The sequence below is a fragment of the Pelecanus crispus genome, chromosome 4, assembly GCF_030463565.1.
Source record: "Pelecanus crispus isolate bPelCri1 chromosome 4, bPelCri1.pri, whole genome shotgun sequence".
Lineage (NCBI taxonomy): Eukaryota > Metazoa > Chordata > Aves > Pelecaniformes > Pelecanidae > Pelecanus > Pelecanus crispus.
Genome location: NC_134646.1, coordinates 15,139,939 through 15,166,966, shown reverse-complemented (window position 1 = coordinate 15,166,966; position 27,028 = coordinate 15,139,939). Strand labels below are relative to the sequence as shown.

The window sequence follows — 27,028 nt, the reverse complement described above, 5'->3', positions numbered from 1 at the left end:
ATGTGTTTATAGTCTGCCAACAGAGGTTCTGGTCTTGCTTATGTCAGTGTAAGTAACACACAGCCCTACAAAACAAATGAAACTTATCTAATGTAAAGTAAGGGAATATCTCACTGCTTTTATACTAAAAAAAGCCTCAATAATATATTAATATCCAATTATGTATGTAGTCACTGAACAGAAATAGCTATGCTGTTTCCCCAAATATCTAAATATTACTTGTGTATAATGATAGCAAGCCTCATTTTAACTATGTTATAACAGTACATCTGTTAATTTCAGATTTTTTTCGTTGTCTTTATAGCTCGCTGGATTGGTCTGTGGGTTTATAATCAAATTGCACACAGGTTTACATGAAGGATTTTTACAACAGCTTCATACTGTTGGATTGCTTGTGCAATATGAAGGACTCCTTAGTACGTATAGTAAGTATTGTTCTTGGACAAAGTTCCTTATGCATCCGGACCAGAAGTTTACCCAGGAGGTTCTTATTTTAACCTCTGTTCTGCTTCCGGTAATTCGGCTTATTGAATCAACAAATATTATCCTTATGAGACCATAGACTTCCATATGTTGAAGTCATTGATACTGTGTTGTTAATTCTGCATCAAAAATTACTCATTTATTTTATTCTCAATTCCTCTGAGAACAGTAGTTGCTAATTATTCCATGCAGAGTGCTGAACTATATTGTCTTCAATACAGGAGACTCCTTCCTCAGTACAGCTAGTGGAACTTCTGGTTTTAATAAAAACTGTCTCTATTTGTATAGACATTTGACCTGACCCAAAATAGCGGGTTTATAGCTAGGCCAAAAAGCAGATTTAAACAGTTACTGACTCTATCAGCCTCTGCCCTGACCACACCAGTATTGGTTATGTGAAGATAGCTTGAAAACTGTTTGATTCCTAGCTTGTTACAGATGCCATCATTTGATAGGCACTAAAAAGGACATTTGGTGGGAGCAACTGCCATATGTTTCAAAAGGCTTTGAACTAGATGTATTGGAATCCTTCCCTAAATTAGAGATTTTGAGCAAAGTAGAGGGATTTAGCATTTGTGTAGCTCTAATGCACAGGCAATTGCAGATCCTCACTTGGAGATTGCTGTCAGACTCCCTTTTGCATGATACTCATCATTATTCTCAAAACCTTTGTCCTCCTCCATCAGCAGGACAGTCTTTAAAAACACTTTCAGAATAGACAAAAATGGCTTTTCTCAGGTTATTCTATGCACATATAGAGCAGGCTGATTTTCAGAGGTGCTTAATACTCGCAGTTATCACTTAGACCACAGAATCGTCAGCAGCTCTAAAAATCAGTCTGCTTTTATTTAGGTTACTTTAATGTGGATTTAGGGCTGCGATTTTTAGGTGCACAAACTGGAAAATATAATCCCATATTGTTTTACTATAACCTGTTCAGTGACTGATCTGTCTACTCTGTTAATAAACTGTAATCTTTCCGTATAGGTGAAGAAGCAGGGATGCTGGAAGACATGGCTGTGGGAATTTCAGATTTGCAGAAAGTAATGTTTAAAGTCATTGAAGCCAAATCAGAAGATTTTTTGCCTGTTATAACTGGAAGGCGGTAAGAACTTCATTTCCTGGAGCCCATCGCATGTAGTTTTAATCTGTAGCACATGAAAATCCAGATAATGGTTTTCTTATTGTTGAGTCTTATTGTATGGAAAGTGCAGTAGTTTTACTTCTTATGAAGTGAATGGAGATGTAATGAGGTCATAGGGATTTGTAAAGCTAGTAGTAATATGGGCTCTGGGTTACTTTCCTGATGAAAAGCTAAAAGTTCCAATTGTAGTAATACAAATTAATAAAAACAGTGTCTGGGTTGTGCAGAGTTTCTGTTGCATTTTTCAAATATAGATACTGAATCAAAGAGAAGTGACAAGGTCAGTACTTACAAAAGTGGCCTCTAACTGAAGAAACCTTGTTTCTGATGTGTCCAGAACAAGTATCTCAGTGTGACAAATGAAATTACATTTCTAAGAGTTAGGCCTTGATTGTCTTAAGATGGAAACTGAAAAACTTGGATGACAAACTTAGTGGTCACTTTTGTAAAATGAAGCCTATCTTAGTTGCTGAAGATCACGCAGGACATAGGCAACCTCAGAAATCCTTGCATAAAGCCACTAATACATTATGTATCTCACATAAGCACTGCTGAATAGCAGGACATAAACTGAAGTACTTCATTAATTGAAGGCGATAAGAGGGTTAACAAGATTGTTACACAGGAGGAATGGCTTTTTCATCTTCATTATTATTCTAGTCTGAAGCTCCAAATGTTTTTACTTTTGCAGAAATAACTTCCTTAATAGTATCATTATTCTTAAGATGACTGTAAATTAAATTCAGCTAAAAGCAGCAACTTTTACAAAAGATATGTTTCCTCTGAAGGGGGCTTTCACCACTGATTTACTTAATTATTCTGGATGATTCACTCTCATCCTATGGGCCTTCTGAGAAAGGATTGAAATAAATAGCAGGAAGGCCGGAGTATGATAAGCAACACATCAGGAATAATTAAGAATAATTATGGTGTGTAGATAAAACAGAAGAAATACATCCTTTGTAAATCATAGCAGTCAAAAATCTTGAAAAATCCAGCAGCTGCATTTACCGGCTTGCTGCCATTACTGCAGCACACTGAACTGTCACAGTAGGAGGTCCTGGGTTTGAAAGAGGCTTGAGCTTTAAGCTGCCTCAGGCATTCTGGATTGATGGAGTAGTCAGTCTTTAGGAAGAAGAGTTACTGCCTGTGATTGCTTGCTGTACTGTACTTACTGGCAGGTATTCACTGGATGGAATCAGACAAAAAAAAAAAAAAGAATCTTTAAGGCCTATGTGGAGGAGCCCCATTCCTGTTAAAGCTGTGATGAGACAGCTCCTATCAGGCAGCATTGGAAATCAACCATAAAAAGAGAAGACAGTGGAAAACCTAGTTATTTTCTAATTAATGTTTAAAAACCCCACAATTTTTATATCATTTTGGTTGTTATATGGTATGGCTCAATGAAATGAGACTAAAAGACTGCAGAAATGCAAGACAGAAAATTAAGCTGCAAATTATTATCTTGCAGAGTCAGAGTATTCACTTGTAATTGTTTTTCTAGGGAAGCGCTTAAGACTGAGATTCTGTGTACACAAACAAAGGAATCCAAAGAGCATGGCATTGACTAGCAGTGCGCTAACCTGCTGATGTGGGTGGCTGACCCTGACCATCCAGGTGCAGTGAAGTTCTGTTCAGACACTCAGGTTCTTTATTATAGGCAAAAATAGTTAACACTCTTATAAAATTCTTTGATAGAATGTATTTGATTGTGCACGTGAGCTTTGAGGCATCACAGGGTTTGAAACCATGTTTTCAACGAAGCCCACGATTGGACTAGTATGTACAGCCAGATTGAAGTGACCTAAAAAGTTGTCACTTAGTTGAAAGAAGAGCTGGGTAAAGCACCTCCCAGCTGAGATGCAGTGACTGACCATGTGTGCATTTCTTTTCTGTTGCAAAGCAAAGGTGCATGTAAATTGTGTTTATTGCAATGAACTAAGAGTGTACAATTTCAGCCAGCTGCGAGTACCTGCAGGGTCCGTGGCCCACAGCTGTGTGGGGATAATTTTTAGAAGCCTTCTGACAGGACTGCAAGTATTTGTCTATCTTCATGTGATGATGACAAATATTAGAGAATAAGGCAAATAAAGTCAAAGAAAGGGATATTCTTAAGCAGTCCTGTTTTAGTGAAATCATATATGTTTAAATATTTAATACCTAAATTTATACAACTTGTTCTGAAAGAGATGATGATTTATTATTTACTTTCTTAAACATGCTGGATTTCTCCGTCCTGTTCTCCTGAGACATCATTAAATGTTAAAAGTTATGTACTGATTTTTCCTTCTCATTGGAAAACGTAGTAGCCACCTTATCCATCTCATGCCAAAATCACCTGGTCTCTCTGCACTGAGTCTAAACATAAAAGAGCAAAACTACATGTGATAAAATTTACTGCTGTATTACTGTTTCTTGTTTAAATAGAAGCATAGGACCTAAACTACATGTGATAAAATTTACTGCTGTATTACTGTTTCTTGTTTAAATAGAAGCATAGGACCTGTAAGTTTTTTTGGTAAATTAATGTCAAACAAGTCCTCCAGATTTCAGTACTTTGAATTATTTTTCGTCTTCCCCCCCGCCCCTGCCACCCGACTTCAGTACCATTTCTAGACTTTCTAGACAGCTCTTTGTCACAGCTTGATAGCCTTTTACTTACATGAGACGAAGTGGGTTGTTTTCGTTGTGCAATTGGTTACAGATTTTTAAAAGTTACCAAGGATTATCTCTGACACTTAAAAAAAAATACTTGGAAAAAGAAAGGAAAAAAAAAAAAGAGAACAAAGGGGAAGCTCTCACATAGTACTGATGTAAATTTATCATGTCTAAAGGTCAGCATTTCTCAATGTTCTTTCACACAGTGAAAGATTGGTAGTGATTCTGGGGGTGTGAAATGTAGCAATGCAGTGATTTGATGGCATTTTGGTTCAGTTGCATATGCTCTTTGAATTAGACTAAACCAACATTTCTTCTGAACTTCGTGAAAGCACTCCACCACAGAAAAATGTTCTGGTAGCACTTGACAGCAGCTAGGAGTGCTCACGTGTAGGCTGAGAATCAATGCTGCGTTGCAAGGATCATTTGTACGGAGTTCTTTACTGTCATCCTTGCTAACTCTCTATTTCCTTCACATGGGTGAATTAATTAAACAAAATGCAAACCAAATGGACTTATTTGGGGAGTAGAACTATTTCTTTTTTTCCTTCCCTCCCCCACCCCTCACCCCTCCCTGAGACACATATCCACTATTCAGAACTGATAGCCCTCCTCGGTTCGGAGCACCTGGCATTTGCTCAAAGATTACACACTAGTTCTAGCCTGTATCAAAGCATATGCTGTTGCCCTGGCTGAATATACTTACTTTTTGGTCACAAGTCTGTACTGGATCCATTTTATTTTGTTCTCAGATATATGGGCGGGTTAGAGGTTCACACACAACCACTACCTCTTCTAAGCTGAAGCTGTTTATCTAAACACCTACTCTGAGATAGTGCCACTCATCCCTCCAGCTTGCCAAGGGGGTCAGAGCTACTGCAGAAACTGCCCTTTTTCTTCAAGGTTTCCTGCCTTTTCTCCCCCAAATTCTACACGGGCATAATCCAGATTGTATTTTAATTCTTTAGCAAGCACATGATAGATTAAAATAAGGGTTGGAGGGACTTCCTGATAGATTATTTTAACAGGTGCAAACAGTTTTCCATCTTAAGTTTACATGCAAAAGTTATGTGACTTTCTAGGCCTGGTCTCTGTAGGTAGGATATAGATCCTTCTTCCTGCTGTTGCTATAATACTCTTTCTTCTTGGTGGTGTACCAAATGTGCTCTGCAGGAGAGAAAATTTCAGTCTTTGTTATCAGTTGGCCCTCTTTGAATGATTAAAATGCCAAATCCTGGAGACAAATGGATTTGCTTCTAGTCTGTTGTTTTTTATTAGACTGATTGCTCTAATAACAGAAAGCAAGCTAATTAAAAACTAAGTTAACAGTATGCGGTTGTTTCTGTTGTGAGGTCAGGCATCAATCCTCAAAGACAGGTGAAATTCAGCTTGAGGGTTCCACATGATCAGAATTCGGACTGGCAGCCAAAGTAACATGTTTTTCATAAAGTCAGACCAAACACAAACATAAAACCAGAACTGCTACATATCATACACCTTCTCCTAAAATAGGATTCGTGTTTGTGTAATGAGCCTTCAATTATTATCTTCACAGAGTCAGTTTTGTTATGGGTGATGCTTTCTATCCCCAGGGGAAAATCCAGCCACTGAAGAAAATGGGAATTTTGCTTTGGCTTTTTCTGAAAGGTTTTTGCTCATATTACATTTGGACTGGGTACAGGATCAAGTTGTGACTTCTGAAAGGAAGTTGTTTTTTTGTAACTCAGTGAGATGCATTTTCAACGCTGAGGTGTTTTCATTGATATTTGATAGCAGAAGACTTTTTTACTGCTTTCATCTTTAGTCCTATTTTCACTTCAGTAAAGAAGTCAGTATCAAGAGTGTATAATTATATATATCTGCCTTTTTTCCATATAGCTTGGTTATGCTGTTAAAACAAGCAAGCTAAATCATCACATTTTATGGTTCAATACAATTAAGGGGAAAAAGGGGGAAGTGATTTATAAGTCTACATGTTCTCTATAATTAAGGAAGGTTGTAATTTCAAGCAAACCAATCAATATTTCCGTCCTTATTCTTCTTTTTATTTTTCCTAGTGAACATTACGTTATAGAGGTCCAGCTTCCAGCAAAAATGTTTGAGTTGCTGCCACAAGAGATTAAAGAAGGAAAGCTACTTCGCATGTATCCAGTACTCTTTAATGTTGGAATCAATGAACAGCAAACACTTGCAGAGAGGTAAGAAAAAATCATGTTTCATTTTCTGTCCAAGTATGCTGTGCTAGTACAGGATATCTCTCAGGATTACAAATAAATCATTTTTGTTATTTGCTCTTGGACCATCTCACATTGACTTGGTGTGTATTTTAAAAAATATTAAAGGAAATGAGCACAAGCTATTAAGCAATGCAAAATAGCAAAAAAGTCCAAGTGAAGATGTGACGATATGCAGGACTTTATTTCACCCTGTGAACACCAGGTTTCCTTTGGACACAGATATAAAATGGATTTATGTTCCACATATGTAGAAGTTTGTTTATATACAGTACTTTGGCCTTCTCAAATGTGAGTTTGAAAATTTGAAATTATTATTATCTTAAAGGTGGGCTAGAAGATGCTGGACAAGTCAGAAACTAGAAAGAGATCATTTTTCTCAGCTTTTTAGGGCTTTTTTCCAGGGTTGAGGAGTGGTAGTTAATAATAGGGAATGCATTAGTATGTTTGTAGAAACATGAAGGCTGATGTTAAAGTTCTGATATGTTAATATTACTCCTCTGAAAGGATTGCTGGAAACTAATTAATTAGTACAATAATAGTCAAAGTTTTACCAACCTATTAATTTTATCTTCCAAGAGAAGGGTATCTGTTGGTCATCTTAAATTACCAAGTTTGCGCAATGCTAAAACTGCAAGGTAGACATCAACAAAACAATGAGACAGCTACTTCTTTTTTTTTTTTAATGGTTTTATTAACAGAGCAACCAAGAGACATAATACATATCTTTAGATTGCATTCCTACAAACTCAAAAGCAAAAGTGTAGCTGGGGAAACAGAGGGAGACAGTGAAAAACCATTAACCTGGACAATAGTCAAGAAGTTAAGCACAATAGGAGTTTCACATCCTGCTTTTTGTAGACAGCAGAGTAAAAGGAGTCTTTTAAGGAAGACTTGTAAGGAATGCCATCAGGTAGCTTTGTGGATGTTTATGGGAGACTTCTAAGAGTTGTGAGTGGTGATGTGTGAGAAAAGGTAGAAAATTGAAGTGGGAGACATAGGCCGAATCAGAAGACAGTAAAAACTGGCATTTTAGTAGTGAAAGAGTCGAGTAGTTGGTTAGGGAACTTGAAACATTCTTGATAATGAAAACAACTTATGCTTGATGCCATAAAGAAGGGAAAAGTGATGCTATGAGAGGAGTGACATAGCCAAAGTGATAGCATAGAAGACCAACAAAATCGGTCATGACAATTGTGACTAGAACACATCACGTTTTTCCAAAATCAGAGAAAAGGAGTATGCAGTAACCAAGAAGCAAGTTTGTGAAAGCTTAGGTGGGTGGGATAGGCAGGAAGGACTGTATGTTACAAATGTCCTGAAGAAAGATTTGACAAGATTTAGAAATAGCCTGGATATATGGGGACTTGTAGAGGAGTTGGTGTAAAAAGACAGCTGGCTTGCAGGTGGAGTGGCAGGAAGAATGGTAGCATTGTTCACACTGGTGATTTTACATTGTGCACAAAGCAAGCCATGAATGAAAAATTAATATATATGTATATATAAATATAGATAGAGATATATATTAAGCAAATAAAGTTGGATTATTCCATGCAGAAACAGCTTGTCCACATGCACTTACAGGTACAAACGTTAGACTTTATTCAAAATATTGCTTAGCTCCTAAAGCCGCACATTTGTCTTTGAGATTGGAAACACTGCACATGCTTTTTGGTAAAAAGTATTTTTTTTGTGGGGTGATGAATATGAGAATAGAAATAAGGTTTTGTGATAAATTTCTAGATAATGTTACTTTATTAGATGCAAACATCTCTTCTTTTAATAAAGCACAGTTGAGACTATAACTGGCTCAAAAGAAATATTCTCATGAGACAGTGCAGCAGTGGCTACTGAGGAAGTAGCTGAGTCTTTTCCCTCTTTGGCCCATTTAAATATTGGAATCCCTTCTGCATGATGTAGAAGTACGTTTAGTATCTTCTGATTTGTGTCCCCATTTGATAACCTGAATTTCTTACTTAACCTGTCCATGCCTCTCTGTGCTCCTCCATTTCCTTTTCTGTCTTCCTTTTCTTCATTTCAAGGCTATTCTAAAGATGAGTTGCAAAAACTTGGCCCTAACGGCCTAAGGTACATTCCTGTCTTTACATTCATTCATATCCCTCCTAGTAGAGGTACCAGGAGAGGGGTTTCTTTGGGTTTTTTTTAGCCTGTGTGAAATTTCACTGTTGTAGAAAGATATTTGCTCATACACCTATACTCAGTTCATGGATAAGTGTAATGACATCCTGATGCTGTCTGGGTTTTCTATGAGATGCAGAATAATGAGGATTTGGGTGATGTGTTCCCAGCAGACTTGACTGCTGCAAGAAACCCCATAACACGCTCCTGGGCCAGCTGCAGCACTGTAGAGCAACGGCTGAGGTCTGTGTGCTGCAGCAAGCTGAAATGCAGACAGCTGAAGTCAGCTAGCCTGCGGGTCACAACTCTGTGGAGCCTAATGGTGAAATCACTGCTCAACAGCAGGGAAATGGTTCTCATTAGTTTCAGATACAAGAAACCAAGATAACTAACAGCTCAGGAGCAGTGTAGGGCAGAAAGGGCCCAGACAAGTAATCAATTTGACTATTTATAGCAAATATTCTCAGACCAGAGCAGAACTCAGTTCTTCAGGAGGTTTTCCACATGACGCTTGCATCTCTTCCATCTTGTGTGGCTTCAATATTGTCCAGCTCTGGTGGAAATTAATATACCTAAGCAACAGCAGCAGTAAGAGATGTAGGAGCTGGTGCTCTCTGCCTGTGGTGCCATTTAAAATTCCCACAAAGAGCCCTTGCATTTATTCAGGATCTGTGAAGGGGAAAAGAGTATGTGCTTTATTGAATGTTTGTCTGTAAATGGATTACTTTGTCCATAAGTTTTTAGAAGAATTATCCATGAGTGATGACTTCATTCCCAAATATTAGTTCCAAAGTGCATGAGAGATTAGCAACTATATGTTTGACAAAATCTAGTACATTCAACACTAGGGAAAAAAAAAATCAAAGTTATTTCTTTAGGCAAAGAAATCATTCTGAAGGATAATTTAGTTTTGTTTTGGGGTTGGGTTTTTTGTTTGGTTCCCCCCCCTCCCCCCCCCCCCCATCATTTTACTGTGCTCTTTTATAGGTTTGGAGATACCACTTTGCAGGAAAACATTAACCAGGAAAACTTCGAACTTCTAAAAGAATATTACAAGCTGTTTACGGAAAAAATGCCTCCTGATTGTGAGTACAAAATAATGCAATGTCCAAATGACTTTGAAAAGGTTTGATCAGTGAAAGATTGTAAGATAGTAATATTAGCACAATATTAGCGTGCAGCTTTTACATTTAGGCCTCAATCCCATAACTTGATCCATAAAGTTAAACACTTTGTGCCTGTACACAGCCCTGCTGAAGTCAGTAGTGGTTGCAGGCCCAAGGCCATAGCAGAAACTACAGGAAGAGTGAAACAGAGTAATGATGAACTAAACAGTTCTTTTAAATTATTAATATAATATGCTTTTTAATATTTCAAGTAGAGGACAGTCTGTTCCTACTATATTTGTACAGAAATACTTGGTGGGAATTTTCATCAGTTTCAGTCACTCCCTCCCTTCTTATTTTGAATATGTATTAAGGTATGGCAAACCACTGAGAAATCTGCAGATGCAAATGCAAGCAATGAGCCACATTATAATGTGACTGATATTAATAGCATGATTCCATTAGAATAGGCCCTGTATTCCAATTTTATAGAAATTTGGTATCGTAAATATTACTATTATGTTACTTTGTTGAAAGCAAACACTGAAAAGATCATTTGTGTCAATCTAATCCTGTTAAAGTAGTCTTAATGCCTAAGCTATATTCCCAAATGTTGCGGATTTTGCCACCTGATTTTAAATAGCTTGGATTTAGGTCTCTGCTCCTTCCCTTTGGGTAAATGGGGGGCGAATCTTTTGAATCTAAAGATCTATCATCCTACAGGACATGTGTGTAACTCCTCATGGTGAAAGCACTGGTTAAAATCCTGTGCAAATCTTCTGTTGTCTTACAGAACACCTTGTGTTGATTACTTTTGCAAATTATCCATTACATGTATGTACTTGAAGTTATATCTAATGTTTCACTGTATGTGAGTACGTGTTTATCTTTTATATCAGGATGATTTTTGTTCGTTAATAATTTGGACGGAAGTGAAAGCTCTCTTCCTAAACAGCGGGCAGTATTCCCATCCATCCACCTACATCTCTAGTATTTCTAGGATTTCTACAGAGAAACTTGTACAAGAAGTTAATAATTAATTTAGGGCAATCCTGCCAAGAAAGCATCCTGAAAAACTAACCTTGTCTTGGGTTAAGTCTAAGGTAGATCTCCTACCTCATAAATGGATCTGATTATATAAAAGCAAAAATTTGCATGCAGATAGTATTGGTTGCTTTTCATTAACAGAAACCAACCTTGCACTGTCTTCCTGCAGAAGGATTCTTAGTGAGCCACACGGTCTTCCTGGACTTCTTCCAGACTCTGCAGGCTTTTGAGAACTACTCTTGTCTAATTCAACCTGTCTTTTCTGGTTATTATTACCTTCTTGCTTCTTATCTACCGCTAAGATCTGAGTCTGTTCTTTGTCCAAATTTTCACAGAATGCAAAGCACCTTCTGGTTCCATTGCCCTTCCCAGTAGCTCCCTGCCATTATACGAAATCACTCTTTTGGCTTAGAGGAATGTGCCTTTTAAACCAGCTCCCTGGAAGGAAGTCAAGCTCTCAAAGTTGTTCAGCTGGGGGAAAACTTCAGTTCCTCCCCTGTTCCCCCACCTCTGTGCTCAAGCACTTAGGAAGATAAACTTCCATCCAAGCTGGCAGCAGCCCTGGTGTTGCAGCCAAGTGAGAGCCATTCAGTATTGATGGCTCCTTGATGGTTTTGTCACACCTTTCCAGATAGTTTCCTGTAGTGCCAAATCTGTGCTACAAAATAAATGCAGGACCCAGTTCACAAAGCTGTTAGTTACAAATGGTGCTCATAAAGCCAGACAGAATTTGAGGACTCGCAGCCTTGTTGGCCAGGGTGTTGCATCCACCATCCTTAGGAAGCCTCACTTGCCTGCTGCTTCATTCGTATATCCCATTTCAAAGAATCCCATTTTCCACTCCCATAAAGGTATTGCCACCTTTGCTATTAGTTTTTCTGTCATCTCTGTAATTGCCATTGCCAATAATAATCTAGTTTTCTCTCTATTCCCAATTATTAAAAGTCTTCAGCTGCATGTAGCTGCATATGCCAAACACTGACTTTCTATCTTCTTTTAGATGAACATGCACTCTGTCTCTCTCCTGTTTCTTAATCTCTTTAATTCTCTAATAGGAAACTCTAAAAACAATAAATAACAATGTGCTTCCAGAAAGATTCCTACCAAAAATGCCAACCAAGTGTAGTTCTGGTTTAGGCACCAAAATAGCACTGTTTTTATAGAATAGCTATATTTTATATATATTTTTAATAGAATTTTATAGAATAGCTAATGAGAATAAGGGTACAAAAATGTATGATTGTTGTTTAGTAGTACATAATTATTGAAAAGAATGGCTTAGAACTCAATTTCAACAGCTGAAAGCACAAAATCAGAGAAATCTGTTGCAAGTGATACTCGGTGTTAGTGGCTTGATACCTAACACCCACAGCAACATCAGTGCTGCAAAGTATTGTCCCCATGTGAGAAGAGGGATGTGTGCAAGGTTTAGAAATCCTGCAGGCAAATAAAGATTTTCTTCCATAGCATCATAACGCGTGTAGCAGTACATGTATTTTCAACATAAAGTCTATGAGTCTGTTTTGTACTTCCAGGCTTCTCCCCCTTATAATCTATGAGAATGATTTGACAGTTTAATACTGCTTTGTGACACGAGGAATTTAAGCAATCGATCACATCCAGTCAAGATGCAGGTCCTTTGGCAATATTATAAATTAGAAGAATCTTGCTTTACCTATGGTGAAGTCATCTCTCGGAGATGATGCATTTTCTGCTGCGAACCAAAGGAAAACTGCTTTGAAGCAATAAAATGTTTACCTAGTGATACATTCTCATAATCTGGAAGCATCTTTTTAGAGTATGCCTATGTGTTTTAAAGAAAAGGATGCAGGATAAGTATAATAATCTAGCAGGTTGTGATGTATTTTTATACTCTCTGCATTATCTAATTGTATGCTCAGGAATTGTAATACACAGAGAAAACAATCCTCATTAAGATTATTACAAAACTAGTTTCAATATACTTTTTCTGCATTTTTTTTTTCTTTTTGGCAGCACGGTATGAGTAAGGAAACTTAGACACTTTTAGAATAGCTCTTTTTGAGTATATTTAAATTACTTCTTACTATGAATCATGGGTAAGCTACAGAATTCATTAGAGATAAAAGGTAAAAGCCTGTTGATAAGAGGGATCATTCCAACTGTGATCAGGTTAGGAGAATGGATTTTGACCTGCATTAGTAGTTGCCTCATTTTTACCCTTTGAATCAAATATAAATCTCAGGTTTTGGGTTTGGGTTGGGGTTTTTTCCCTACTGGATGGAACACCCTACTTTTTCTTGTTGAAAAAAATGTAGCAATTTACCGATTTGGTTTAATTTTGTTTCAACTGGTTCTGAGCCTTTCTTTGGTGATAACTATTATTAGATTTCTTTTTACTTCACTACCACAAGAAGAAATCATTTCAAAAAATGGATTTTGGTTATTTCTACCGATTTTTCAAAACTAATGAAGATAAAGGCAACATTAGAACAAAACTCTCCTACATATACACAGAAAACAGAAGACCAAATTAAATTGCCTACTCTTGAATTCCCTCTAGACATCTATGATTAATAAAACTTCAGCTCAGCTGCCGTACCTAGGGCAAGTAGGTAAAATTCTGGATTTTAAGTAAACCTGAAATTATTTTGTATTTCAAAATTAAAGTTCCGTTTAATTTCAGACTGAGAAATATCCTTTGCTAGATTTTTTGGGGGGTATATATTGCTGTTTAACCTTCCTGTTATGTTATATTAGGAACTAAAGCATCATTTTAAAACAAAAATGAGATGTTCCATTTTGAAAACAAAAGCAAAATATTTTGACTTAAAAATAAAAAAAAATCACCCTATCATAGCACTAATACACTCAGTTATTTCTCTACTCATTTCCATTGAACGTCTGTAATAGTTGAGGAACAGAACTACAGCAGATATTTCAATCTTTTCACCATCCATTTATAAGATAAAAGTTGAAGACACTTTAATTTTCCATGGTGAAAATCTTAAGGAGGACAACCCAATACATAGAAAGAAATAAGGTTTGCTTATTTCCTAAATATTTAGCTGGTGCTTTCCATCCTGTATTTCCAAATAAGGCTGTGAATAATAGACCTGTTACTTAATATGGGCATTCTTTAGTCAGCGCAACCCTATCATCAACCTTGTCATAATGAGCAACCTTATCATCCTTTTTTCCAGGTCTACCACATTTTCAAGAACAAAATGATTTAAAGGGATTGCTAGAAAATCTCCATCAAAATATCCAGGCCAAAAAGAGAAAGAATGTAGAAATCATGTGGCTGGCTGCGACGGTAAGCTCTCTTGCTTCAAGTATGTTTGCATGATGAACTAATTTTCACATGCCTGCCAATACTCTAAGTGCAATGGATTTTAAGGATATGATTGGAAAACTGAATTATTAAAGTAGGTGGATATGCTGAAATGGCTCTCTAACATTTCCATTCTAATGGTCTCTCATGCCACTCATGAATATATCTCCTCTTCTTACATTTAAATTAGAGATATTTTCTTTCTCTCACTTTCCTAGCTGGTAGAACTGGCTAGAATTCAAGTGAGAGATAGTCTTGGTCACTTTGTTGTCCCCTACATCCTCCAGGCCCTTTTCTGCAGACCTTCTCCTAGCCAGGTAGTCTGCAGCCTGTGCTGCCGCTTGCGGTTGTTTTGTCCCAGATGCAGCATTTTTCATTTATCTCAGTGAGTTGTGTAACAGGGTAAAAGAGGTTTGCTTTTTGTTTGGGGAATGTTTTTTCTTTAACTAACTGAGTCTGGTTTTAGGCAGAGGAATCCCTTCATCCCCAGTATGGGCAGAATCAATTCTTTGGATGATCATGCATAGCTGTAAATATATCACCTCATATGAGAGAGGCAATACAGTATTCAGCTACAGTATCTAGGTTTTTTTCTTTAAAATCGTATCCATGGTTATTCAAAATATCTTCCCTTTATTGTTTAGTGTCCATAAGCATTGAGGTATGATGCAGGACATGATTACTTGCTCTGGCTTTTGTTTAATATTGCTGCACTCAGCTTTTGGTTTTCTGTAATTAAGATACTTATTTATAAATAAGTGTTTAATTGTATCAGTACAACTTTCAGTCAATCACATTTTATGATTTTTTTTTTTTTTTTTTTAAGCTAGTGTCACCATGACAGCCTCTCCAAGGGCACCAAGAGCAACACAGAATAAGCTAGATACGCAAAGGGCAGACATTCAGACACAGGAAGAACACAAAAATGTTTATCAAACAATGAATAATACTTACTTGGCTTTATTCACATAATTCCTTTTTGTTTCCCAATTCTGTGGTTTTTGCAGATAAATGTTAAAAAAAAAAAAAAACAAAAAAACCCAAACCAAAACAACCCTTAGATGTTTATAAAGAGCTCAAGCTTTTCAGGAATGTGAAATTCAACCAGGTAATTGTCTTACATTTAGAAAAGTACCCATGGTATCTCTGCCCATTTATACAAGCAGAGACTTGAGTCTTTATCTACTGAAATCAAAGCAAGACCTTGTGTTTTGGGGAACTTCCGAATGCATATAACCTTCAAGGCAAATAAATATTTGATACAAAAATATTAATAAAATTTTCCATGACTTTTCATTAACACCAGGAACAAGACAATGTTAACTATGTCTTTGTATTAATAACATTGCTGTAATTTTTTATAGTGCTAATAACATTTTGCCTTGTGGTTAATAAATATTATCACATACTATTGCAGTATAAATCTGTTATGAGTAAAAATATAAGCTTTTCTTGCAGTACCAGTTCTGCAATTCCGATGAAACATTGCTTTTTAAAGAAGTAAAAGATAAATCAGTACAGGATAGTGTAAAATGAGCTACAAAGAATATGACAGAATTTACTTAATCTTTGGATATAGACAGTTGTCTTCTACTATCTATTCAGGATTCCCTGTAAATAAATAATTTCATGGGTAAAAAACATTCTTTGGACATACAAACGGTTTCAGATTTTTCCCTCACTGTATTCTGTTTCTCTTTACATAACCTGACTGTATCCTTATGAAATGAGTGGTTTTGGACCCATTGATCTACATACACATTGTTATACTATGTTGCATTTATTTATTGGAAAGGCATGATTCCCTGCTGTAAGGAATTGCAGTAGATGTATGAGATTCTACATGGATATGCATATGTATCTGCACCTGCATGTAATCCCTGTTGTAATGGGTCTGTGAGAATACATCCGCATTTTAAAAGTCAACTTTTGCAAATTGGTATCACATATATTTCTATGCTAAATATTATGGGCCAGAGATTTAAATGTTGTATCTTTTTATTTCCTAACTGCACCCTTCATCTTCTGTCTTATATCAGGAAAAATAATCAGAGTACTGATTTATCCTTGGTTTAGTCTTCATGGTTTTATATGCTTTTACCATCCCCTCTTTAAACTTAATCACAATCCTAATCATTTAAATCTGTGCTTGTAAGGGATACTTTCTAAAGCTCTAATAAATGTTAAGTCTATTTCTCCTCCTCCTGTATCTTCAATATATTTGGGGAAGAAGTGAGCAAAATTGAGGGTAAAATTCAGGCTGGACACTAATCATAAGCTGTGTGTTCCGAAATGATGATATTGTAATATATTTGGTGTTGTCCCTTATTAGATTTCTGGAGCATCAGATCATTGTGTTTGCCCATTTTAATTGTTTACTTTGTTTTGCTTAGTGAACAGAGTCGTTCTGAGGATTTATCTGGGCTGGCCTATCAGGTTAACCTACGTTTCTTCTTATATCAGAATCTAAGGATTTTTTAAAATTTGTTTAAAGTTAACAGATTGTCTTCTATTTAATCCACTTTAAAATGATTGAGGCTTTTGTACTGAACTTCAGTGCAAAATAAGCTTGTGGTTATGGTAATTCGCTTGTTGTGCCTAGAATGCTTCTCAGTTCAAAGCTGACTCTTACTAGCCAGTACTTTATATGTATGCTGTCAGCCCAGATTTGGGATTTAGTCTCCCCTCCCCACATCAGAGGCCATCACTCATCCAGAAATAGTTACCTGGTTTTTTTTCTTATGACTTATTCACTTCGAATAGTCACAATGACTCATGGACTTCAAAAGAGACTAGTGTAAAGAGAATTAATCTCTTCCATTAAGCGGTTAATTTCTTTCACAGCATTATCAGACCTGCTTGATACTTTCTTTTTAAAAATTGTCTTATAGTACTTTATTTAAATCCCTATGCAACTTTCTGAATTTCTAAACAGATTTAAGTTTTAAAATTTTGAATTATAGGAGGGAAGAAACACTCACAGGTTCTCTTTTACTAGCCTGTACTTCTTGGGTTCAAAGTTAGTTTCAATTAATTAATTCCCTGGATTCAACTTTTGAGATTTCCCTTACCACAATATTGGAAAGACCTTAAAGACTGTAAGTGTTGTCTGAGCCATTGATTTTAAAAGAATTTCTGTGAATGCAGTAAATGGATTAAAAAATTGCTTATTTGCTGAAGTGAGATTATGAAGATCATGTTCCAGTTTCATCCTGCAAGATCCCAAGTAAACACTTGATAGCCAAGCTAAGAAGTTCCTTAGTATGAGCCTAACTACTGTAATTTATTACCTTGCCCTATTCTCATACGTATTTCCTTTTCTGATACTGTTATAGCTATGATTGTCCAGGGATAGGAGCAAGCAAAGCTGGGCAGAGAGTATTACCTTTTCTTAGGACAATGTAGATCAGGGGAAAGGCAGATGCATGCTTGGACACAGCAGCTCTCCTTCAAATTTTTGTTTTTCTATTAAAATATTGTTTGAACCCAAAGCATAAACTAATGTGCTGGTACAATGTCAAATTGATCCTTAAGGTGAGAAATTATCTTTAAAAATATGCCATGGTTCCCTTATCCCTTATAATCCACACTCCATGGCAGTCATTTGTGTTAAGATTTATTTTTTCTGGGTCACGCATTGAACAGTTTACCTGTTGAAAGTAAAGACTATGTTTAAATTCAGTACATCAATAGATGTGTCCAAATCCATACCATCATGAGGAGTTAGTCCTCTACATTCATGAGTCCGAGGTGAAAAACTTTGACAAGTCTTTTTTTTTTCTTTTTCCTTTTTTTTTTTTCAACAGTCATTGGGTGTTCAGACAATTAAGTTTTAATTGAATAGGGTGATTCTCACAAAGTGAGGGGAAAAAATGAAGCAACTTTTCCTTTTATAGTCTAGGCTAACACAAATACTTTTTATTTCAAGTTCAGGAAATTGGATGCAATGGTTTGGTAAGCTGTAGTACATGTAGACATTTTAGTGACTTGCTTAAATTTCTTAGGACTAAGAATAGTAGATTATTTTTTTTGTTGGGTCCACCGTCAGTTCCTTTCTTCACTTGCAGGGGTGTTGGGGTAAGCAAGAGAAAGTCTTGATTGCGACTGCAGGACAACATTGTGTGCAACTCTCTCAAAATCATTAAGGGCTCCTTTTTCCTCAGTGGGCAGGTTATTTGTAGGCTTGTCCTGCTAATGAAAGCCCTGAAGATCTGCTTTCAAAATGTGTCACTTGGACAAATTGGAAATGGGCTACAGATCAGTAGCTGTAATCTTTTGGTGCTGTTTTTGTAGAGTGTTAATGCTGCAAATGTATAACCAAAAGATAAATTTACAGTACTTTTCAGCACAACATTTTCACCTTTTGTGGCACTGTGTCAGGCCAGCGCGGGCATAATCCTTAGAATATGAAAATCCCCGAGGCAGCGCTAATAACTGATTTAATTGCAAAGATACGTCAGCAGCCGTATCTTTCGGGTTGGAGTTGCTACCTTTTAATAGCTATTTTCTTCTTGAGAAATACTGTAGTTCTCTGTATTCATTGTCTGTGATTGCAAAATTGTGGGAGTTTCACAGTCTGCCTAGCGTGTAGAGAACACAAGGTGTGAAAAGGGTAGTCCTTTAACATCTGCCTGTGTTTCAGATTTGCCGTAAGCTGAATGGAGTCCGTTTCACCTGTTGCAAAAGTGCCAAAGACCGGACATCCATGTCAGTGACGCTGGAGCAGTGCTCCATCTTGAGAGACGAGCATCAGCTTCACAAAGACTTCTTTATTCGGGCACTGGACTGTATGAGAAGGTACGTGGAGATTATTGCATGTCCCTTGCATTTTGAGCTAAGCCAGGAACTACGGTACAGAAAGGTCTAAAGCCAGTTGCAAATGCACGATAGGCCCCAGTCCTGATTTAGCAGGGAACTGACCAGCAGCATGCCAGCTGGTAAGTCACTTTTGCACGCAAGATCTTTGCAACTGTGTGTTTTATCACTAATTAACAGTTTCTGAGATAGCTATGTGAAACTTTGTGAGTGTCACTTCACTGACTGTAGAATTTGACCAAGGTAAACAGCAGTTATTTTAACAAATTCTTAGGCTTTCATAAGGCTTAAAATTTTAACAACATTCTATGACCGTATTTAAAAAAAAAAAAAAAATGTTATTTTCTGTTTTAAGATTTTTTTAAGATGTTTACACACTCATTAAATCATTTGTATAAAATTTAGAGAAATATTGTGGAAGCAGAGTAAGCATTTGTCACACATGGCAATTCTCATTAGCTCAAGTTACTAAAAATAAAAGAAACACCCAAGTAGGTTTGGACCAATGGTGGTTGCCACTAATATCTGATAAAATCATTACTGTGCTTAAAAAAAAAAAAAAAAAATCATTCTAAATTACAACTATGCAGAAATTGAGGCTGATGTAATCAGGAATGTGTAGGTAAAAGATGTAAAGATTTCTGTTTATCTGAGTCTTTGATGAATTAAAAAAAACACTGAGCACACAAGTTTTGATCATAAAATGAATCCAGATGCCATATTCTCTAAAGAAACTTTCATCATTGGCTTTAATGAGTACTGCATTTTATTTTTTATAAGAGTTTAAAAAAATGTACCCACAACATTCAAATAATATATAATGAACGTCATTGCAAAACTAATAGAAAATATTCTGGTCAGCCTGCAAAGAAGTAACTGAATCATCTTGCACTTATGTGAAACACAAATTGTTTGTATGTTGGATTTGCAAAGATCATATTTAAGTAAATGATCGTGTTTAAAGTGTGTAATAGATAATTCTTGACCTCAGTATTTAGTATTGTCAGATTAGGTGTTTAATGCCTAGATTAATACTGTAGGTTTACACATGTAGGCTCCTTTTGTCTTTTGGCAAAGATAGGTATTCTAAAGAAAAAAGGTCATGTTTGCAAAGAGTAATTGAGCAGAGGACCGAGACAGCTTAATGTAGAGTTGGTTTGCAAGGCGCTAGCGTAGTGTGATGTATTAAACTGAGGTGTATCGTTTTGTAGGTATCATTAGCTTGCATAAATCCCTTAGTCTCTGCAGTATTTCAGTGAGTGAATGACTTGTGTGCAGTCTTTCATAACTACATGTTTTATCATTAATGAAAAATTTCTGCGTTCTCTGTGTTAAATTTCATTTGTGTTGGCATTTCAAATATGTTTTTTTCTTTTATGTCTCCAATAAATACAAAAGTGTGCAAGCTACAGTAAATTACCAGATACAAGCAAACTAATTATATAAAATCATTATTATGTTAGAATAGCATTGAGTAGTAGATTGGAAAAAATTCACATATATAAACCCGATTTCAAAAAAAAAAAAAAAGGCCTGATATCTATACAAACTAACTTGTACAAAAGCATAGTAGGCTTTTGTAGACTGAAATGTAAACGACTTTGAGTGCTTTTGTATCACAGAACTGATCTGAAGGCTGAGAAGATTAACGTATTAGTTATATTTGCAGGTAACAATAAATTGGAGTCACAAAAGGATGGTGAAAAGCCCAGGAAATCTGGAGAAAACATAAAAAAATGAGCAGATGGGTATATGAGGTTGAAGCACTATCACAAAAATGTTAATTCTATGGTTTTGCTGTAGCTTTAAACAGAGAAAAGCCTCATCCTGCTAATACCCTGTAAATGAATTTGAAACAGCGTTGAACTGAAGTAGTTGCTATGTTAGATGGAAGGTAATAATTTTGACTTGAGTGGTAGGATTGTCTGGGACTTCAAGCAAGGGCCTTGCACGTAGTGGCAGAAGCCTACAAAATAACCTGCACCATCAGAATAATAAACAAATAGATCTTTTGCCTGTGCTAGTTTCTAATCTGTATAACACTGTCCACACAACTGGAGGTTTAAAAAAAAAAAAAAAAGCGGCTAACTTTTTTTTTTTCTCATGAGCTGGTGAATTAAAGCCCAAAAATTCAGAACAGAAGAATAGAAATGTCAAATGGGGATACATAGTATTTAACTCTGTGGTACTTCCATTGAGAGTTGGTCAGACAGTTTTAAGAGCTGTCTTTGGGTACTTTTTTTTTTTTGTATCTTTGGGTGCCACAGACATTCAGCAGGGACTGTTTCTCCCTTCCCACCAGCCATCTGTTGCTGGAGTGCTTATGGAGTGGCGCTGGAAGCAACGCAGGCTTTCCTCCCTCTCCACCACTGACTAGGTAGTGTGGCAAGGACCCTTCTGCTGGGCTCTCTTCTTGTAAGCAGGTGGAGAAAGGTGAATTGCAGAGAAAGGCAATTTGAGAGAGCAAGCTGGGAAGGAAAGAACAGCCAGGCAAAAGGGAGGGGAAAAAAGCCATAATTTCCCCAGGCAGAGATATAACGGTGTTTCAACTAAATCTCCTATATTTTACTTGAGGGAAGTTTGGCAGCCACATTTTTGAGGTTTGTGTGAATGAGGTCAACAGACTTGTTTGGTAGTCATTGTGATGCTTGCCCTTTTACCCTTTCTTTTTATTTGATTACTATTGCAGAGTATTATTTGAAAGATTATGCTGTGCATTTCTAAGCTTTTCATTGACTACTTGTAGAAGCTTTTAGAATGATTTTCACGTCTAAAAGAACCTATCTTGTTTTAAAAGCAGACAGAGAAAAACTCTGTTTGCCGTTTAATTTATAATTTTAGCAATTTTCCCCTGATGAATCTTCTCTAGATCACTTGGTTAAACTCTGTCAATCAAATCCCTTTATGCTGATTGCCACAAATCACTTTTAAGCCTTTCAAAAGAACAAGTAGACAAGAAAAATTCAATTTTAACATCCAGAATCTTAACAGACTGGATTGATCTTTGAAAGGCTTCTTTTTGAGAGTTAACTGTAGGAGATGGGGAGTACTGTGAAACAAAGTGAGTTGTAAAAGTAAATGGCGATTCAAAAGCAGCCTGTATTGGAAATGCCATAATTTTGAGATATGAAAATTATGAAGGTGCCTGTGTAGCTGTAAAGCTTTTTCTTTTCCTGCCAGTGCTGACACAGCTTTGGTGGCTGTTGTAAAAGGGAAGCATGTGCTCATGGGTTCGTGCTTTCTTGCCACCACAAGTTTGGAGATGCTGGACTTCTGCATGCTGCTGCTCTTCAGCTTCTCTGATGTCCCTAGAATTTTGAGCAAACCAGAGGCAATTTCAGATATTTCAGTTTGTTTGCTTCAATGTGCATTGCACAGCAGTGTTTTGGAAAATACTGCCAGTAGTTGTTGTTTAATGACTTATTTTTTCAGTGGAATCAGTGTCTTGTAGTGATAAACTATATGATGTTTATTGCTTCTTTAAAAAAAAAAAAAAAAGGCAATGCAACAATTCTTCCATTAGTTGTCCCTTTAGTTTATGAAAAATGTGGTGAAATGATGATGGGAATTCAAGCTCTATCACTTACAATATATAATATATGGTTTTGTCTTCTGAGTGTAACCCTAGCCATTATGATGCTGCAGCTGATGTGTATGTAAAGCGGCTATTCCATAAATAATTCTACATATTATGGTTTCCTTGGTATATGTATGTGACTTCCATTGGTCTTAGTGACGTGCATAGTACAGAATGAGGAAAGTCTATATATTATCCCCACTGTATCAAGTGCTTGCAGTTCACATCATACTAAAATCATATTTATAATGTTGCTGCCACTTTCAAATAATCAATTTTTGCAATCATCAATATCCTTTTCTTATTTTTCCATTCACCGGTATGTAAATATTTCCTGTCATTCAATGTTAATTATATTCTAAGAGACAGTAGAGAGACAAAGCTGATTTACCCGAGTTCATTGCAGGATCTGTCACAGGATTCTACTTTTCATCTTTAGAGCTGCTTAAGGGAGGATGGACCCTGCTAGGCAGCACACTATGAAGCAGTTCTGTAAAACTGGTTTGATTTTTTTTTTTTCTTTCCTTTCTGAACCTATTTAATTTTAATGTTTCAGTGACAGGGCCCCTTTTGGAGGCCTTGGGTAGTATGTAACCTCAGAATCTCCTGGGTTTTGAGCATGTTTCTGGTAAAGCCTCAAAAGTAAAAACAAGCAAAAGAAATGACAAATCCACTGTCTATGGTGAAGCCTCCAGGCTTTCAGCCTTATCATTGTTCTTGGCAAGGCACAATACCTGTCACATATTTCAGACATTGAATACAAAATTTGACTCAATGTAGGACACACTGTTTTCACCTGGAACAGCAGTCAAGGATATTTCAGATTATTTCAGATAAATTGCCTATCAAAAATCTGATTGAAGCACAAATACGAAGAATGAATGGTCTGGGCAACATGGTATGGGCTTTCGATGGCCCAATTACGAAGCAAATAGCTCCTTTTTAAAAGCTGTTTGAGAGTATCTTTTCTTAAAGATCGTCTTAAAGATGTGTGAGTTGAGGAGGAGGGATAGCTGCAATAGCTCTTTAATCAGGGATATTCAGATGTTCTGGGCGGAATCAGTAAGTCCATGCTGAGATAGACATTGGCCATGGAAGGAGCCTGTACCAAACAACACAGTGTTGTGATTGCTATGTGGACTAGGAAGCAAGAGCAAAAGGACAGGATGAGAGACTGGAATCCACATGCAGATCTTCCTCAGCCTTTCTCCCATCTCCCAACTTTCACCCTGCCCTTGCGAGCTTGTGGCAATAGATACAGCACGTGAGGAGTCACACAGAAGAGGAAGCATGTGTTCTCTTATCTTTTCTTTTTCCAGCCCATCTGACCTTCCCTGTGTTTTTTTTCCTGAGAGTATTAGTGCAGTGTAAGCAAAACTTAAAAGGGAGAGCCTGGCTACCAACGTGGATTTTTCAATCATTCTGTAGTTCTTTAGAAACTTAGCATTTATATTTTGAGGTACAAACTTTAGACAGACAGATTTAGTTACCTAATGAGAAAGATTTACATTACCTAATGTATTGAAAGAGGCCTGGCATTAAGTAATAGCAAGGACCAATTTTGGTGCATTGAACCACCATCAATTTTGTTTTCTAAAACTAAATTACTAGTTTTTTAAACAGCAACAGTGTGCAGAGGAAAAGAAAACAAAATGGAGAGAGCTGGTCACAAGATGTAGTAAGAATCAATGCAATTGGCACCCTGTTGGACTGTTTTAGAATAAAGGTCTATTTCTGAGCATCCTTCTTGGAAGGAGGAGGAGAAGAATTGCAGACAACCATTTCGGACAAAGTATCGAAGAGTGGCTTGAAAAGGCTGTGTTAAATCTAAGGTTTTTTAATATAAGTACTCAATTTCACAAAATTGATCTTTATAATGTGTCTTGAAAGCAATTCTCTGGTTTTTAAGACTTAAAAAAAGAAAGGAAACCCAAACACACTTTATTTGCACCATCCCAGCCTCAGGAAGGTCGTTCGTGAGGTTCAGGCAAATTAAGTAAGTAAAATTGGCAGTTGTTTTGTAATACAGTCTGACACGTTTTGTCTGTTTCACTGGGGTCAGATGTTTGAGTCCATGTTTTGCAGGGGAAAGTTCTCTAGCTGACTACAGAAGTTTCATTTCTCCTGTACTGTGTTTTTCCAACTTCTTCCCAAATACTTATTTCAGACTTCTTTCTGATCAATGCCCCAGTCAGAGTCCTGAGAACTCCCTCATGGGGACTTCCTCATCTTCCTCTTTTTCACCAGACTATTGCTTGAGTATTTCCCTCTGGTTGTGTCTTCCTCCTCTGTGATGCATGTGGCTGCCTTTGTCTTTCGTCCCCTCATCAGAACTGGGGCACTGGCCTCAGTAACAATATAGAGAGAACAGCAGAAATGGTCCCCCTGCCTCATTGCTTTTGCTTCATATTGCAGCCGTCATCATCTGCCAGGGAGAAGAACAGCAAGGAAAAGCCTTGTCTAACCCCTTGACCTGGCAGACATTCAGCATAGATTGAATCCTCAAAGCGTGTACCTGCTGAATTTTAACAAGTCTTTGTTAGGAGGAGGTGATCTGAGATTCTTGCAGGAGCAGGCTCTTGCACTAGTTACGTCTCTCATACCTTTATTACCTTGGTGCAGAATATCAAATCCTGCTCTTCAGCATGGAGGTAGTAGTAATCATCTCAAAAAAAAAAAAAAAAAAAAAAAAAAAAAAAGCTGTATTTTTTTCTTCTTTAAATGACATTGTAAGTTTGAATTTTGTCCATTCAAAATGAACGAACAACTGAAAGTAGAATCTTAATGGAAAGCATTGTGTAACCTTAATTATAGTTGCCCTTCCCCTGGAACCTATAATAATATTCTTGGGCTAATCACTGGGGAGGAAGGGAGCATTCAAGGGAAAACGCTAAAAACCTTTGCCACTTTTTGCAAGGAATATTTAGAGATGTGACCCAGGCTACGTCACTGAAACACTTAGCTTTTCAGCAGGCAGTAAACCAGAATTTCTGAAGTAAATGCTTAGTTTTCCTGTCAGTCCATGGTGGGAAGGTAGTACCATAGGCAATCTGTAGTCTCTAATTTTTGACACCAGCATCAGGTGGGTTAGTCCTTGAAATGCACCTGCTTCTCCTTCATTGATTATGTAGGAAAGGTAGGTACTTCAAGAAGACTCAGAACCTGACAGTACATTTTCACTACCAAGTAGTAAAACATACTAATATATCAATTGTAGTGTATTACAGAAAAAAAAAATGTTCCTTATCCATTGAAAAAGAAAATGTTTGACCATGTTTGAGTTTTAGTTTTGTGACAACAAGAAAGAAACTTTGCTTCCCTGTGATGTTTTTGCAGAAGGGAGTCCTTGCCCTTTGACTTAAGGATGTACATGACACAGTTCTTGAAAAGAGAACCAGATTTAATGGAATTCCAATCAAAAACTCGCCCTACACTGAGTTCTTCTGCTCCGATTTGTACTTTTTATTTCTCACTGAGATATTGACGGGGTAAATTATCTGTTAACTTGCCCATATTAGTATTTTCCGTATCTTGACCCAAATGAGAGTATAGGAAATTGAGCTATGCCTTCCCTCTCAGTGAATGTTTCAGTTATTCAATATAGACAGTGAGAAAGGTGTGTTATTAATTACCAGGTGCACACTATGATCACTTAGTTTTCGAAACCAGCCAAACGAAAAAACCTTATCCAGTAAATTTACTTTCTCATTTACTACCACAGTCTGTTTGGATCCTTAATAGTGCAGCAGTGAATTTAAATGCTGCATCTTGATTAATTAAAAAAGGGAAAAGTGCTTATACTATTTACACTCCTAAAAAAGCTCTTCAAATGTGAAGTGTTTCTGTCACTTTTGTCATATGTAGATGTCCTGGTTTTGGCTGGGATAGGGTTAATTTTCTTCCTAGTAGCAGGCATAGTGCTGTGGTTTGGATTTAGTAGGAGAAGAATGTTGATAACACCCGGATGTTTTAGTTGTTGCTGAGTACTGCTTATGCTAGTCAAGGACTTTTCAGCTTCCCATGCTCTGCCAGGTACACAAGCAACTGGGAGGGGGCACAGCCAGAATAGTTGATCCAAACTGACCAGAGGGCTATTCCATACCATATGATGTCATGCTCAGTATAGAAACTGGGTGGGGCTGGCCAGGGAGCAGCGATCGCTGCTCAGGAACTGGCTGGGTATCGGTCGGCGGGTGGTGAGCAACTGCATTGTGCATCACTTGCTTTGTATGTTATTATTACATTGTTGTTATTACTCACACTATTTTACTTTATTTCAATTATTAAACTGTTCTTATCTCAACCCAGGAGTGTTTCTCACTCTTACTCTTCTGATTCTCTCCCCCATCCCACCGGGGCAGGGGCAGTGGGTAAGCAGCTGCGTGTTGCTTAGCTGCTGGCTGGGCTTAAACCATGACAGCAGATTACAGGACCATAGTTTTCCTGGACTTCACCTGCCATGGTTAGGCAAATCTAGCATGCAAGCAGTCAGATTATCTGAAAATGTTTTTG

The 27,028-nt window shown here is 37.0% G+C and overlaps 1 protein-coding gene across 7 annotated transcripts in view; it reads left to right on the top strand.

Moving 5' to 3' along the window:
• INPP4B (inositol polyphosphate-4-phosphatase type II B) overlaps positions 1 to 27,028 on the top strand; it is a 292,966-nt gene that overhangs the window by 245,231 nt on the left and 20,707 nt on the right. For 6 of the 7 annotated variants that reach the window (XM_075709899.1, XM_009488861.2, XM_075709898.1 and 3 more), the window contains 6 exons: positions 305 to 425; positions 1,471 to 1,588; positions 6,343 to 6,483; positions 9,646 to 9,743; positions 13,994 to 14,106; positions 18,767 to 18,921. In XM_075709899.1, coding sequence (XP_075566014.1) covers positions 305 to 425; positions 1,471 to 1,588; positions 6,343 to 6,483; positions 9,646 to 9,743; positions 13,994 to 14,106; positions 18,767 to 18,921 — 746 coding nt within the window. The remainder of the gene's footprint in view (positions 1 to 304; positions 426 to 1,470; positions 1,589 to 6,342; positions 6,484 to 9,645; positions 9,744 to 13,993; positions 14,107 to 18,766; positions 18,922 to 27,028) is intronic. The other variant, XM_075709900.1, reaches the window with a different exon arrangement.